The sequence below is a fragment of the Camelina sativa genome, chromosome 15, assembly GCF_030686135.1.
Source record: "Camelina sativa cultivar CO46 ecotype springtype chromosome 15, ASM3068613v1".
Lineage (NCBI taxonomy): Eukaryota > Viridiplantae > Streptophyta > Magnoliopsida > Brassicales > Brassicaceae > Camelina > Camelina sativa.
The window spans coordinates 11,178,510-11,194,524 of NC_141894.1; the positions used below are offsets into that span (position 1 = coordinate 11,178,510).

The following is a 16,015-nucleotide window of genomic DNA, read 5'->3' on the forward strand; positions in this document are numbered from 1 at the left end:
GATGTAAAGGGTTTTCCTCGTTTGTGTTGGGTTCGATTTGTTGCATGTGAGACAAGTCGAACAAGACAGTATCGATTTATTATATAAATGCAAAACCAACCCATAGTATTAGTATTAGAGAAAAGTGTTACATAAAAAAAGGATTACTTTTACATATTGCCAAGCTTTCGGTAATTACAAGGAGCCTCACTACATTATGAGAGAAATTATGTAAATATGTAATGTTTTGAGGATATTCGTGCAAAATTTTGGGAGTAGCCAATATGTGAATAAATAAAATCGTCGGGGTTTAGAGAATAGATGACTTGCACCATGGAAAGAACCATTATGGTCGTAGGAATTAAGCATCGGGATGGTGGTACTTCCCCAACACACTCACTAATGATCGGGATTTAACCACTGGAGAGTAGATGACATGCACTATAGAAAGAACCGTCATGGTCTCTTATCTTCATAAACGAATATATTGAAGACATATGAACATTTGGACAATAGATCATTAACTAGTATCTGACCGAGAAGATCAAAAGTGAAATTTACTAAAACTCAAAAGAACAATAATAATTAAAGCCACGAGTTAAGGAGGAAGATGGTCCAAAGTATCAAGTCTGTTCTAATCAAAACACCTCTTAAAACTTCTGTGTTAAACTAAGTAGAAAAGCAAAGGCCCTCTCCCTAATTAACTTCCTAACATCAGTCAAAGTAACAATCCTAATCAGAAACAATCCATTAAGATATTTGCCAACCACATAAATGATGCTTCCTACCAAATCGAAACCACAGGTTAAAAGTTGCTATATACCCTAATGGATTAGTTAAAAGACTTGTCAATTCACGAACCTTCTTCACAAGTGAGTCTTCCTAAGCTTGCATTCCCGGCGATTTTCACTATCTTCATTGTCGCCGCCTTCAATGTCAGTAGAATCTTCCACAACTGTTTCTTCTTGACTCACGAAACCTTGCTTCCTCGACAGGTTTCTTATTGGCTTTGTCTGAGAATCTTGTGAGAGCTTCGATGCCAAGTCACAAGTAGATGAAACGACTTCTGTTTCCCTGTGTGGCATCAGCTCCTCTCCCACTGCCACCATTTTGCTCATTGGCTATACAACAACAATCATCAAATCAAAAACTCATTAGAGCTAACTAATTAATATACACCACTAAGAGAATTATTGAAATAGAACTAATTAATCTGTACCTCCCAATCTTTGTAATCAAATCTAAGTACATAATGATTGTGAACGACCTCCCCTGACATCACCTGGTTCGCAGCAGGAGCATTCCTCGGCTCTAAGGACAAATCAGGAAAGCAAGATAAACTGTAAATAAACCTTTTTTTTTTATAAATCAAATACCAAAACAAGACAAGAAAAGGTCAATCTTACCAACAAAATGAGAACCATTTTGATCAACATTGATCTCAACTCGTCCATCTTTCACCAAGAACGATAGTGCAAACACATTCTCTACCGTCTGAGCAAATGATTTCCTATTGAGCACCAAATTTTCAATCTTGACACGTTTATTTTTCCGCAAGATGTTAAACATTATTGCCATGTTTTTGTCTGTATCAGTTTTCTTTTCAGTATTATCAACCTGAAAGGATATCAAAAGTAGCCAAATCAGCACTCACTGATACATGAATCATCAAATCAATCACAAACTAATAAGTAATATGGAAACAGAGATTTTAATACATCAAGCATGCAATTACACGCAGCTTAGTATGCAGAGTAAATCAAAAGATGCATAAATTTGGGAACTACACAGTCAACTTTGCTCCAGAGACAAAAGATTACTGAAACTTTCAGAACATTACTCACCTCCTCTGGCCTAACCCCTGCACCAGGCTTTGTACGTTTTCTGTTTCCCACTGCCCTTTTCCTTTGTTTCAATTCAGTATCCATAGGACCTATCCTAAAAGAGATACAAAACAAGAAAACAATAATTAAAAGCAATTAGTTCAGATACCTAACATAAAAGCACTTGTAATGAGAGAAAGAGAGAACTCACATTGTAGAACAACCACATGAAACCAAAACCGTAGAGCAGACAGCAAACCCAAGGTCCTTCCACTTCATCGACACTTGCCTATTTTCTTCATCAGCATCAATTCTTAAAGACGTTTTCCCAAACCCATTGGTCAAGGCATTAACAAACTCAGCTGGAGAAACACCACCATGAGCAGATTGAGATTTCACTGACGAAACCACGTTATCCACTAAATCCAAAAGCGCCTCCGCGTCAGCAACTTGCTCTCTAGGCTTCTGAACTGCAAAAATAACAGCACCAAATAAAATCAGTACAAAAATAAACTACCTTTGGTAATTACTACATAGTACACACAAAATAAGAAACATCTCCTCTTAATTTTAAGACCAAGACATATAAAGAACAAAAATAAAATTACCTTTCTGGTGCAAATTTTCAACCTTATTAATGATACGGTTGAACTTGTCAGAATCAACTTTGGTCAAATCATCTTTAGCATCTATTCACACCAAACCAAACACAGTTATGTCAGAAAGAAAGATAGAAAAACACAAACACACAAAAGTAGAAAGAAGCGAGAGACAGTGCCTTTAATCTCGTGGGTAAGAGCTAGGTATTGAGATCTTATAGCTCTACGATCATCAATCCCTTGTTCTTCCCCCTCATGAATCGGCGGCTCTTGAGACCGTGTTACTGAATCAGTTACGGTTTTACTCTGCTTCTCCTTTTTCACGATCTTAGGTCTCTCCGACGACGACGACGGTTCATCGGCTTCTCTTCTCCTGCTGCGATCTCCGGTCGATTCCGCTTCCCGCTTCACCGAGTTTCTCATGATGATCGTCTCAGGAAAAGAAAAGAAACTGAGAAACAAAACGTGGAAGAGGTTATTAAAGAAGAATATAAATAAAACCCTAACGGCGGCGAGAAGATGAAGAGACGTCGATGATTTTTCCCGCCGAGAAATAAAGATAAAAAGGAAATTAGTATTTTTATAGAGTTCTCGTGCCCTCGAAGTCTTTTGACCATATTATTTTGTTGACTTCCCAGAGTACATAAAAAAAAATTTAATAACCAAAACTGTGTAACAATTTTTTTATTTTTTTTGGTATCAAATATTTTAAGTAAATGTTAACTAGCTACTCTTATAGGAAAAAAAAAAAAACCTAATCCAAGACGATCATGATATCTAACACCGTCGCTTCCAACACCAACCAATGAGAGTAGTGACGTGAGCATTGGTTCATGCTCACTGTCACTGAGAATCGTTTGATCGAAATCCCGTTTCCTTCTTCAGCGTGACCCATGCTCTGCTGCTCTCATGGTTGGTCCCGATCGAGATCTACTTCGTTGGTGGGTTACTACAGTCAACATGTGGATACTTGATTCACGGTCTGGAAAGTTGCGTCAGGGTCCAAGTATGCCAGTGGCTCGCTATATAATAGGTGTAGGGGACTAGTTAATGGGAAGATTTACGTGTTTAGAGGATGTGATGAGGTATAGCCAAGTGATAGTTTATGATCCGGTATAGCCAAGTGATAGTTTATGATCCGAGAGATGGTACATGTGACAAGGTTGAGACACCATGTGGGCACTATCGCCGTAAATGTGTGTGTGCGTGTGTGATAGATAATGTGATACTATATTTATAACTCTCCTCTTGTGATTGGAGAGTTGTTAATAGTTTGAAACTTGACAAGTATTGTGTTATATAAATCAAAGTCGCAATGCGTGAATATATACAATGGAAAGTTGGTGATTTTTTTAGGCAACGTTCTTGGGAAGTAAAGAAGAAGAGGGACATTTTGTTGTGGAATAATCATAGAAGTGGAGCAGAGATTTTAGTATTATATATTTATATTGTCCTCTATTGAGGGGCAGCTGAATTCAATTGTTTTATACATTGACGTTGATAAAGTAGATGGGACCAAAATACGTAAACATAAACAAAAGATGTTCTCCACTGAAAATGCATCACAGCTCTGTCGGTGACACGATGCTGTGGAGAGTCCCAGAGGTCTGATTAGCTGATGTGGCATGAAGTCCTGATGTGGAGAAAGATTGTTGGACAAAATGACGAACCATGGGATTTGGAAGGAAGAAGCAATCATGATATACTCGAAGATATTGAGAGTATATCTCGTTAAGAGAATAAGGAAGTAATATTCTTGGAGATCAAGGATATTTCCTTATTGTTATGATGCACAAAGATTTAGGTTAGAAATCTTGTGTGCGAGTATAAAAAGACGAGGGCTAGCCGCGAAAAGAGTTAGCACTCGTGGGGTAAAAGTTTGTGAGATTTGTAACCTTCAAGCATTCATAAAAAGACTTAGAATATGAGTGTGTTTTAAACTCTTTTAGATCTACACAGGGTGTTGTGTTAGATAGTTAGGAGAGTGGGCTTTGTTTCAAGTCTTGTAAGGAACGAGAGTTTTCATATAAGATTGAATAAAAAGCGTTTGCTTGGCGCATTTCCAAGCGGGTTATTTGAGTTGTGTGTTCTTTATACCTTAATAGTTGGTATCAGAGCAGACACCTGATAAAAAGTTCTGGTATCCTTTTTCAACATGTGAGATCTTGCGACAAGGGTATGGAGAAATCACTGGATTTTGTTGCGGTTCAAACACCATTGAAACTCGATCCTGAGTGCTTTGGTTTTTGGAAAGTCTCAATCAAGCAGGCCATCTCAAGCATCGACATGGAAGCTTGGTTTGCGGTGGAAGACGGCTGGTCACATCCTACGGAGAAGAATGAGGAAGGAGAACTGGTTCCTAAGCACATGCAGAAATGGACAGCAGAAGAAAAAGCAAAGTCCAAACATAACTCACAGGTATTGTCAGTTATCTTCAAGTCTCTGCCTAGGGACATCTTCAATCAAGTTCAAGGATGTGTAGCAGCCAAGGAAGCATGGGATATTTTGGTCGTCACATTTGAAGGCACATACAGGGTTAAACGCATAAGGCTGGACAATCTTGCATCAGATTTTGAAAACTTGCACATGACTGAAACTGAGTCAGTGGCTGATTACAGCAGTCGGTTGAGTGGTATTGCGCAAGAAGCTGTAGTTTTGGGGAAACGGTACAAGGACAAGAAGCTGGTGAAAAAAATTCTTAGAAGTCTGCCTGACAAGTTTCAACCACACAGGTCTGCTATAGACGTGTCTCTAAATTCTGATGAGCTCAAATACAATCAGGTGGTTGGGATGATGCAGGCGTTTGAGATACAGCTGAAGGTGGGCTTGTTAGTTAAGAAGTACTTTCGCAAGATGGAAAGAGGTCAGCGGAAGGGAACAACATCGCTCACACGCTCACAAAAACTGATATGATAAGGAGATCAGGAAAAGTGACAAGTAGGAGCGACAATGTGCTGAGTGTGAGGGATATGGACACTACAAGTCTGAGTGTCTAAACAACAAACGTAAGAGTTCTCTGCAGTGTTATGGGTGTAAGGGTTATGGTCATACTAAGTCTGATTGTCCTTTACGTGAGAACAAGCAGAAATCTTACATTACTTGGAGTGAAAGCGATTCAGATAAAGAATACAGCAAAGGTGAGATTCTGAACAGCTTTGTGGTACTGCTGGGTGTCATTGAGGAAGACGAAGAATATAAGGTGTTGGTAAAAAATGAAGATATAGATGAGAAGGTTGACTCTGACTCAGATGGAGAGTAGGCTGATTTATCGGCAGAAGATCAGATAGAGCTTCTCATCAAAACAGTGTTGCAAAAGACTGAAGACAACACCTAGCTGACTTCCGAGAGGGATACACTACAACTGAATATTATAATGATTTCTAAAGAACTAACTGAAGAGAAGGCTAAGACTCTGCGACTTGAGAAGCAGTTAGAGGAACAACTGAAGAACATCAGGATGCTGAGTAAGGGAACTAAAGATCTGGATAGATTATTTAGTACTGGAAGATCAAGAAACTTGAAGTGGGGTCTGGGTTATCAAGGAACAAACACTGGCACGACTACTCAATTTGTCAAAGGGTTGGAATCTGAGCCTAAACTGAAAGCGAAGATATTCCCTACAATGACTAGTCCATATGGTCAGCGTCCTGGGAAAGAGAAGATATTCCCTACAATGACCAGTCCGTATGGTCAACGTCCTGTGAAGCAGAATCCGAACTCCAAAGGATGAGTATGCAGACTGGATTACCTACAAGCAGCCATATGCTCCAAACAGTTATCAGCAGACAGCTCAGAGACCTATCCAGCTCAGCAGAAGAAGAGGATGCTGGTACTGTGGGCATCTGTACCATTATAAGGCCCAGTGCTACAAATTTTGGAATCGTGTGTCAAATCTGATGCAACATGGTATGTTCTATCCAACTGTAAGAAGAAACAATCAGGGGTATGTCAGGAAAGAGGATCTCTATTGTCAAGTGGCGTACACAGCCGAAAGAACAGAAGTTGATCAGGCCAAGTGGTACTTTGACAGTGGATGTTCCAGGCATATGACAGGTGCCTTTGACAATCTATCCCATATAGAAGATGTTGCTGGAGGAAGAGCTACTTTTGGTGATGGAGGAAAAGGAACAATCCGAAGAAAGGGTACAACTGGTGGTGAATCTCAACCACATCTAAATGATGTTTTCTTGGTCGATGGCTTGAAGGAAAATCTGATCAATGTCAGTCAGCTGTGTGATGAAGGCCTGGATGTCACTTTTACCAAGAAGGATTACAAGGCAGTTGATCAACAAGGATCTGTTCGGCTCAGAGGAAGGAGATCTGGTAATAACTGTTACATATGGAAATCAGCGATGTAGTGCTTCAACATGACCACTGAGTTGAACACAGAGCTGTGGCATCAGAAACTTGGTCACTTGAATATTCGCACAATGATGAATCTGGCTAATCAAGAAGTTGTCCGTGGATATCCTAAGCTGAAGGGTGATCCACATTTCATATGCGGTCCATGCAACAAGGACAAGCAGGTCAAGGCATCTCATGGGTCATTGTCAGAAATTCGAACTAGTCATACACTTCAACTGGTTCATATGGATCTGATGGGTCCTATACAAGTTCAAAGTATATTTGGGCGACGGTTCACTTTTTTCATGGTTGATGACTACACTCGTTACACCTGGGTGCGATTTCTACGGGACAAATATGATACTCTTGAATGTTTCCGCATACTTGCCTTGCAGATCAAGAGTGAGAAGTGCTCTATCCAAACTATTCGTAGTGATCATGGAGGAGAATTTCAGAATGACAGGTTTGATCAATTCTATGGCCATCAAGGCATTATTCATCAATACTCTGCCCCAAGAACACCATAGCAGAATGGAGTTGTGGAGCGGAAGAACAGAATAATGCAAGAAATGGCACGGGCTATGCTGCATGGAAATCAGGTTCCTCATCGGTTCTGGGACGAAGCTGTTAACACCACCTGTTACATCATCAATCGAGTGTATGTCCGACCAAAGACCAATAAGACTCCCTATGAGCTGTGGAAAGGGAAGTCTACTACAGTAAGCTACTTTCATGTCTTTGGATGTCTCTGCTATATTCTGAATGACAAGGATCAGTTGAGTAAATTTGACTTCAAGAGTGATGAAGGGATCTTCTTTGGTTATTCTGGACATAGCACTACATTCCGTGTCTACAACAAACGCACACAATCTGTATAAGAAACTGTCAATGTTGTTTTTGACGATACCTCGTTTCAACGGGTCGCTATCATCTCAGACAAGGACATGGTAACTGATGATGAGAAGCAAGAGCAAGAACCTGCAACTCATGGTGACTCGATCAGCCCTATGTCATCATCGTATGTTCTTCCTTCATCTTCTCAGGTTCATCGGAATCACTCCTCTAGTGATGTTATCGGTGTAATTCAGGGGGTAGAGTTACCAGAGGAAAGCAGATTGATTTTGCTCAACTGGCTGGAAATAAACAAAAGGCTGTTGTTCCTAAGACTGTTTCTCAGGACTCTGATGTTGTTCAATTTGTTTGTTTCGTTTCAGCTATTGAGCCAAAGAATCACAAGGAGGCACTTCGCGACAAGTTCTGAGCTGCTGCAATGCAAGATGAGAGGGAACAATTTGAGCGGAGTAATGTGTGGGAACTCACTAAACGCCCTGCTAATGTCAATGTAGTGGGAACAAAGTGGATCTTCAAGAATAAGAGTGATGCCAGTGGATGCATTATGAGAAACAAATCCAGATTGGTGGCTCAAGGTTACTCTCAAGTTGAAGGAGTTGATTTTGATGAGACTTTTGCTCCAGTAGCAAGGTTAGAATCAATCATATTCATGTTTGGGATGGTATGTGCTCTAAAGTTCACATTGCATCAGATGGATGTTAAAAGTGCCTTCCTGAATGAAATAATACAAGAAGAGGTCTTTGTTGAGAAACCAAAAGGCTTTGAGAACTCACAACATCCTGAGCATGTGTACCGGCTCAAGAAAGCATTGTATGGTCTTAAGCAGGCACCGAGAGCGTGGTATGAGAGGTTGACTACTTTTCTTCTGGATCAAGGATACAGTCGAGGAAATGTAGACAAAACGCTGTTTGTTCTTAACAGTGACAACAATCTGATGTTTGTTCAGATCTATGTCGATGACATTGTCTTTGGTTCAACTTGTCAACTTTTGGTTAAACAATTTGTGGAAAGTATGTCACATGAATTTGAGATGAGTATGGTGGGAGAGCTAAAATATTTTCTGGGTTGCATGTTGAACAATCAGCTGATGGGATTTTCGTGTCTCAAAGCACCTATGCCAAAGAGTTGGAACAACGGTTTGGATTAGGGAAGAGTAAAGAAGCAAAGATTCCTATGGGCACCAATGACAAGCTCTCAAAAGATGAAGGAGGGTAGGATGTGGATAAGTGACTATATAGAGGTATGATTGGAAGCCCGCTATATCTGACAGCGAGTCGTCCAGACATATATCTGTCAGTGGGGATCTGTACACGCTATCAAGTCAAGCCCAAGATGTCACACTTACTAGCGGTTAAAAAGATCATCAAGTACATCAAAGGGACAGTGAACTTTGGTATTTTCTACACCAAGGATACCAACACCAGCCTGAGTGGATACTGTGATGCTGATTGGGCAGGATCTATGGATGATCGTCGTAGTACAAGTGAAGGATGTTTCTTCATGGGCAACAACCTGATATCATGGCATAACAAGAAGCAAAACAGTGTCTCCCTATCAACCACTGAGGCTAAATACATTGCCTTGGCAGCTGTTGCACACAGCTCCTGTGGATGCCGCAAATGTCCTCTGACTATAGTATGGATTCTAGTACTCTTCTAATTCATTGTGATAATTTGAGTGCAATAAACATATCAAAGAATCCTGTTCAACATTCACGATCTTAACACATTGATATTAGACACCATTTTGTTCGTGAATTAGTTGAGGCGAAACTGATTGAGATTGACCATATGAGCACTGATTTTCAGTTAGCTGATTTGTTTACTAAGCCTTTGGATTTTAACAGATTTGTAAATCTGAGGAAGTCAATTGGTATTTGTGAGTTCTAAGCTGTGCTGATCTAAGGCAGGGACATGCGCTAGGACAAATCATGGAAATCCTAGAATATATAGAAGATCAGCACTCTGAAAGCAACTGTGGTAAATAGCTGCCGGTCTGTCCATCCTGTTAAAAGTTGTCATGCTTTAAGGAGGTCAAAGAGCTGTGAAGAGGCATGAGCATACACCTTCAGGAAGAAATTTCCTGTTGGATGGCAAGTTTGAAATCAATGACTGGCAAAATCAAGTGATGTCACTAACCTTCAAGGCGGTGCAAAAGCTAAGAGAAGGCTGAATAAAAAAAAATGCTCTTCAAAGAGATTATCTCCAGCTGCCTTAACATGTTGGGATGGACTGTAGACTAAATGCATGCCAGTGTGAAAGACTACCCACATGCAACAGGTTCCTTGATCTTCAACAATTCAAGAGGTTATGATAGTTCCTGGCAAATGTTCTGAGCATATGATTAACACATCACAGGTATGGTTGTTCTCTTGTAACTGGTGTGACTTTATTTAATAATAAATAAATAAAAACTTGCTCACATGTGTCTATTGCTCGGTCTGGGTCCATGTATGTTCACCATAAGTGGATGTGTGTATCTTGTTCTTAGGTTCATGAACATGTTGGGAAACTAAAAAAATAATAATAGGAGGAGAAAGGATGTGATTTATTCGAATCTTAACATTAATGTGAGTGTGTGATTTGGCAAGTGAACAAAAAAAAAGAAGGGAAGGTTCGGTGTACACTAATGGTTAATTGAGTGGTTTTCAGGACTGCTATGGTTAACGGGCCGGGCCTTTACAGCCCATTAGATCACACGAAGGTGTATAAAAGAGAGCGGCTAGGGTTTTGGTGTTTTCCTCTTCATCCTTGCGATTCAACTCTCTGTCGATTAAGCCTCTATCCTCTCTTCTCCTTTGTTTTTTGTGGTCTAACCTCTAATCACCATGAAATCAATCTTTACCGGCTTCCACTATGACTCTAGCTCGGATGAGGAACTTCACACTTTGCCATCAGCACTGCCTCCACCGTCTCCTCAGGTTCCGATTGATCCGACCACAGCTATGGTCGTCTACGAGCCACGCGACGAGTTGACTTCAGCGACCCCAACACCGGAGAATCCACTTCCCATGCTTGCTTTCATCGAGGTGGACCACAAGACATGCGACTCTTCGTCTTCTCCACCAAGGGAGGTGCCATCTCAGTTTCCGGTGGTTGATCTCACCGGTGATGTTCCCAAGCCTGCTCTGTCAGGTCAGGGAGTCTCGTCTCGTCTGCGCAAGAGACAGCCGATTGTTGATGCCGACAGCCGTGATTCCAAGCGTCTGTTTCTCGCCAAGGATAAGGGCGTTTCCTCTTCTCGTGGCGCCTCTTCCAAGGAATTTGACTCAAAACGGTTCACGTCCTCTAAAGCTGCTCGTCGATATGGGTTCTTTGTCTCTCGAACCCTTGCCCCTGAAGCTTGCTACTCTCTCGGAGTGGATGATAAGGCTAGGGAGCTGATCGATCAGGCTGGGCTGTTGAAAACCGTCTCTCAAGTTGGTTCTTTTGATTTGGATGTTGTATATGAATTTTGGGCAAATCTTCATGCGGTGAAGATTGAGGGTGACTCGGTTGATGTCCTTGTTCGCGACTGGGTGTATTAATTCTCTCCTAGTCAAATCAATGCCCTGTTTGGTCTACAATCCGTTGATGTGCGCGAGCAACGATTGTTGACAGCTGCTATCCTAGAGGAGGATCTGGCACTTTTTCTATCTGGTGGAAGGTGAAGTCCTGCAAGCAGTTGGTGTCAACGACGATCAAGAACCCGGTCATCAAGGATCTGCATAAGATATGATGTAGCAACTGGTCTCTAGTGAACACCGGTTATATCTCGACGAACAGAGCAATGGTGATCTATATGATCATGCATCGCATTCCGTTCAACTTTGGGAGGATGATCTACAATCAGATCATACAGTTGGGTCTGCAAGCTCAATCTGGCTTCCGGTTGCCATTTCCCAGCCTCATCTATCAGCTCTTGGAAGCTCAGCGACCTGTTTCGAGTCTTCGGCCACAAGACAAGAAGAAGACCAAGGGGAAGAAGACTGCTTCACTTCCTACGGAGCCTGTCCTTCGGAGTGGTTTGTCTGCAAAGCACAAAGCTATCTGGTTGGCCATCAAGATTCTGGAAGACGCCTTGGATGCTGGTAAGTAGTTCTCTCTCTGCTTGTTTTCTTTTTGGCATATCATATTGATTGTTGGACAAGATGACGAGCCATGGGATTTGGAAGGAAGAAGAAATCATGATATACTTGAAGATATTGAGAGTATATCTTGTTAAGAGAATAAGGAAGTAATATTCTTGGGGATCAAGGATATTTCCTTATTATTAGGATGCACAAAGATTTAGGTTAGAAATCTTGTGTGCGAGTATAAAAAGACGAGGGCTAGCCGCGAAAAGAGTTAGCACTTGTGGGGTAAAAGTTTAAGAGATTTGTAACCTTCAAGCATTCATAAAAAGGCTTAGAAGATGAGTGTGTTTTAAACTCTTTTAGATCTACACAGGGTGTGTTAGATAGATAGGAGAGTGAGCTTTGTTTCCAGTCTTGTAAGGAACGAGAGTTTTCATATAAGATTGAATAAAAAGTGCTTGCTTGGCGCGTTTCCAAGCGGGTTATTTGAGTTGTGTGTTCTCTATACCTTAACACTCACGTCTAAGCCAATATGGTTCACAAATGTCTCCGCCAAGATGGTTCTCTAAAAGTGTATTGAACAAAAAAGGGGATTTAGATGGAAATATATATATCCTAAACGAAGATATATAAATCCTAAACAAAGAAAGGATTGAACCTCTGAAGTCTGAAGCAAAAGAAAAGGATTTAGAGAGATCACTTACACAAATGAATAAAAAAGATTTACTTAAACTGCATCCACAATTGGTTTAGGTTCTGTAGACCTTGAATTATCACAAGTCAATGCATATTAGCCTATAAATCTGACTTCAAACTCGAAAAAACTCGAAATCAATTCCTAGATTTCGTTCACATAATCAAATTCGACATCAAATTGGAACCCCGATCCAGATAACAAAGGATTTTTCTCAAATAAGAAAGGTACCATAAATATGAGGAAAAAAAGATGTTTTTTTTTGCTTACCTACAGTGCCTTCTGCTGCTATTTCCGATCAGAACTTCAATTGGTTTCGTTGATTTTGATTCCCTTTTGATAAATCGATTCATGCGATTTTTTTCCTCGTTCGTTCGTGAGAGAGAGAGTAGAACAAATGAAGAAAAGAGAAAGGAAAAAAAAAAAAAACAGAACAAAGCCAATACATTATTGACACGTAGGTGTCTCTGGATATCTAAAATGGTATGGGCAGATACACAGGTCTCTGAATAATTATGATTAAAACTTTCTTTTTTTCATTTTAGTATTAAAAAACTAATAGACATCCCAAAGGTATAACCGATGGAAATGCTCTTAATAGCTGAGAAAATGAAATGAAACAATGGGTGATACTTGATACAGGGAAAATGAAGTATAAGTTGAGTTATATCATTTTGCTCATGTAGCTGCATTTTGTGTAGAGATCATCACTTTATGATGTATTTCCATGACTCAGGACAAGACGAAACGAACCAACTATCAAGGAACAATTGTACATGTTTGATGGTTCTGTTTGGCTATTGATGTTTCTTCATTAAGGTTGGGAGTGCGTTCTGTTTTTGGCTTATGTATCTTCATTAAGCTTAGGACTTAGGAGTGCACTTTTGGATCCATATACCATATCTTTAATCTGCAGCTGCATTAAATGGTTTAGCTGGTCCACTCCATGGTTTGGCTAATCAGGTAAGCCATCTTATTTATCACCTGAATGAACTTGTTCGAAAATATAAGTGAGAGTTCCAAGAATGACCCTTATAAACTAAACTTATGATATTCAACCAAGAATTTTGCAATCTTAGTCTGCTTTTTTTTTTGCATGGTCTTGTTGAATGAAGTTTTTCTGTGGATCAAATCAGTTATCAAGGAATATGGAGAAAATATAGCAAAGGAACAGCCATAAGATTATGTCTGGAAAACATCAAACAATGGCAAGTTAAACAAAATTACATGCTATGCTTACCCCTTTGACAAGCTTACATGCTCTGCATTTTGAAGTGTGTTTCTCCTCTTCCTGAGCTGTGGGCTGTGACAGTGGGGAGTTTCTTTTCTTTTTTGGTATGTTGAAGATGCGAAGGAGTTTTAATGGTTCTATTGACATTTGATAATGAAGTCCTCAACTGATTTATTTTGGGTGTTACTTTATGTTGTTGGAATTCAGGTGAGGCTTTAATTTTATTGATTCTTCTTACGAATGTTCTCACTTCTCAAGTAGTTAGTGAAAATTGAGAACTTCACCTCCTTACTTGTTGGTTAAATGTGTTTTTGGATTGTTGTTACCTCCAAATCCTAGTTCCTAAGTGATGTTTCCTCAACTCATCATATCGTCTCTCGAACCTTAATATTAAAACCTATGTCGGGGTTTCCATCTGAATTCTATGTATTTGTTTTTTTATTGTATCCAGTTTTAAGTTAAAAAATATACTTAATTTAATGATAACTAATGAAAAGAGAAAAGTTTGTGAGAATCTAAACTTAGATTAATATTATTTTTAATATTATCTAAAGTTTAAGACATTGATTTGAGTATTACTCAGAGATGCCCTTATACTGTTATTTATTTCCAATATTTTGTCATTCAAGTTGCAAAAGCACAATCGTATTTGATCTTGTTTTGAGCTAATATAATGCTTCGTTTTGACTTTTTTCATCTTTCTTTCTGCTACAGTTAAACGTTCTTCTTTTATAACAAAGCTGTCACGTTGTGACTAACAATAACATACGTTATGTAGTTTTCTAGCTTTAATTTAATCAACTTATGTATGATGGGTTTTTTTGAAATTTAAGTTCTGAGTTTAGTAGGTTACTTTGTCGATCATGTTTCTTAAAAACACTAGTATAGTAAACAAGACCAGGGTTTGAATTTGTAATTTGAAACCATTTCATAATAAATAAATTTAAAAAAGAGATAAGTAAACAGTACATTTAAAGACATGAATATTGTTAAACTAAGGAAAAAAAAGATATTTAAGAATACCTCACATCAAAGATAGCTCTTTTTTTTTTCTTTCTTTTTTTTTGGTTTGGTATATGTGCTCGATCACTCGAGCTCGTAGTCACAAGCACTGACCCATGCTTGAATTCTACCAACGAGCCACTAGCGACAAGCACGTTTACCTTCAAATACAATTGCTATTATCCTTTGTTCTTGTGATAATTAATCAATTAATGAAAACTAAACGTAGAGAGATAGCTAGCGTGAATCAAATCAAAACTTTTAAATTGTATAGTCAACTCATGAAAACATAAACACATCAACACTTTTCAATTGTAAAGTCCAACTCATCAAAACATCAACACTTTTCAGTTGACAAATCAAGTCATCAACACAAATGATCTACACCCAGGACTCTCACTTAGAAACAAAACCCTCACCCTTTTCTATTAAAGATGCCAAAAGTCTTACAAGGTTTTTTTTCTTTTTTTTTTAACGTTCTAGAGAGATGAGTTTCTAAGTGCTAGACCCTCTATATTTAAGGGATTTCGTGCCTCTCCCAAAGCTATCAACTTTCCTAAAATCAAGAGGAAATATTTTATTTAACTTTATTCTTTGTTAAACGAATATTTCCTAATCCCATTAAATCTTCTAAATATCTCCAAGCCTCCTTTTTCTTCGTGCTTTACCTCCAAGTAATATCCCAAACCGTGCCTTAAGTATATCTTCACAAATCTTCAAAACCGAGACATAAAGACAAAATCAACAGACCTCTGATGCTCTTTTGTAGCACATAGGCTTGAACATACATCAGATGTCTGTGCCGAAACAGAAGCTTGTGCAGATATATTTTGTACAGCTTTCTGAACTTCATCTTTAACTTGAGCTTGCCCACATACACTTACATTCTCCCCCTTTTTTACTGAGCTTTATAACTCAAGCACAACACTTCATGATTCTTGGAAATCCATAACACAACCCCTTGAAGACTCCTCCAAAATCAGACAACATCTTGGAAACTCCCCCATAATCAAGAATCTAATTCTTCTTACACCATCTCCCCCTGCTTGAGTGGTAAAACTCATTAAAAAAACTTTAAATATCTTGAAATATCAACCATCAGCACAAGACTTTGATCAGTCGTCAAACAGACAGTTATCATTCTTCTTATTATCTGGTCTGGGAGACGTCATATTTTGGCTCAACATCTCGGTCTCCAACGTTTTTTCCATTGACCTGAATCTTGGAATTCCTCATGCGCATGTCTTAGATGTTGTTTCTTGCTTTGAACACCTCTCTGATTCCTTGAGTAGCCACTGTCAAAATACAAACATCTGTCCCTTGATGCATGTTTTATGTAGTCTTCAGGACAATATAAATCATGCTTCTTGATCCAAACTTGATTGAATCTTTGACCCTCTTTGTAATATTTTTTCCTTCTCATGACTTGTGTTACAC

General features: G+C 39.2%; 1 protein-coding gene across 3 annotated transcripts; it reads right to left on the reverse strand.

Moving 5' to 3' along the window:
• Positions 1-78: 78 nt before the first annotated feature.
• Positions 79-12,830, reverse strand: LOC104746491 (non-structural maintenance of chromosomes element 4 homolog B-like). Of its 3 annotated transcripts, none has more exons than XM_087487662.1 (9): positions 12,616-12,830; positions 2,581-2,852; positions 2,411-2,491; positions 2,014-2,272; positions 1,824-1,917; positions 1,386-1,596; positions 1,199-1,290; positions 841-1,100; positions 79-449 (listed from the first exon to the last, which is right to left on the reverse strand). In XM_087487662.1, exons 1-8 carry the CDS (start codon positions 12,696-12,698, stop codon positions 846-848), a joined length of 1,347 nt encoding a protein of 448 aa, XP_087343788.1. In that variant the 5' UTR covers positions 12,699-12,830; the 3' UTR covers positions 79-449; positions 841-845. The 3 variants fall into 3 exon arrangements, with proteins under 3 accessions (XP_087343788.1, XP_087343789.1, XP_010466279.2); XM_087487663.1 differs by having other exon boundaries at positions 79-420; positions 12,616-12,791; XM_010467977.3 differs by lacking the exon at positions 79-449 and having other exon boundaries at positions 522-1,100; positions 12,616-12,791.
• Between the last annotated feature and the right edge of the window lie 3,185 nt (positions 12,831-16,015).

Coding starts and splice junctions, on each gene's coding strand:
- LOC104746491 (XM_087487662.1), bottom strand. CDS start 12,698: ATGAATCGATTTATCAAAAGGGAATCAAAATCAACGAAACCAATTGAA. Junction 1,597..1,823: donor CAGGGGTTAGGCCAGAGGAG/GTGAGTAATGTT, acceptor ATATCCTTTCAG/GTTGATAATACTGAAAAGAA. Junction 1,101..1,198: donor TTGATTACAAAGATTGGGAG/GTACAGATTAAT, acceptor GTTGTTGTATAG/CCAATGAGCAAAATGGTGGC.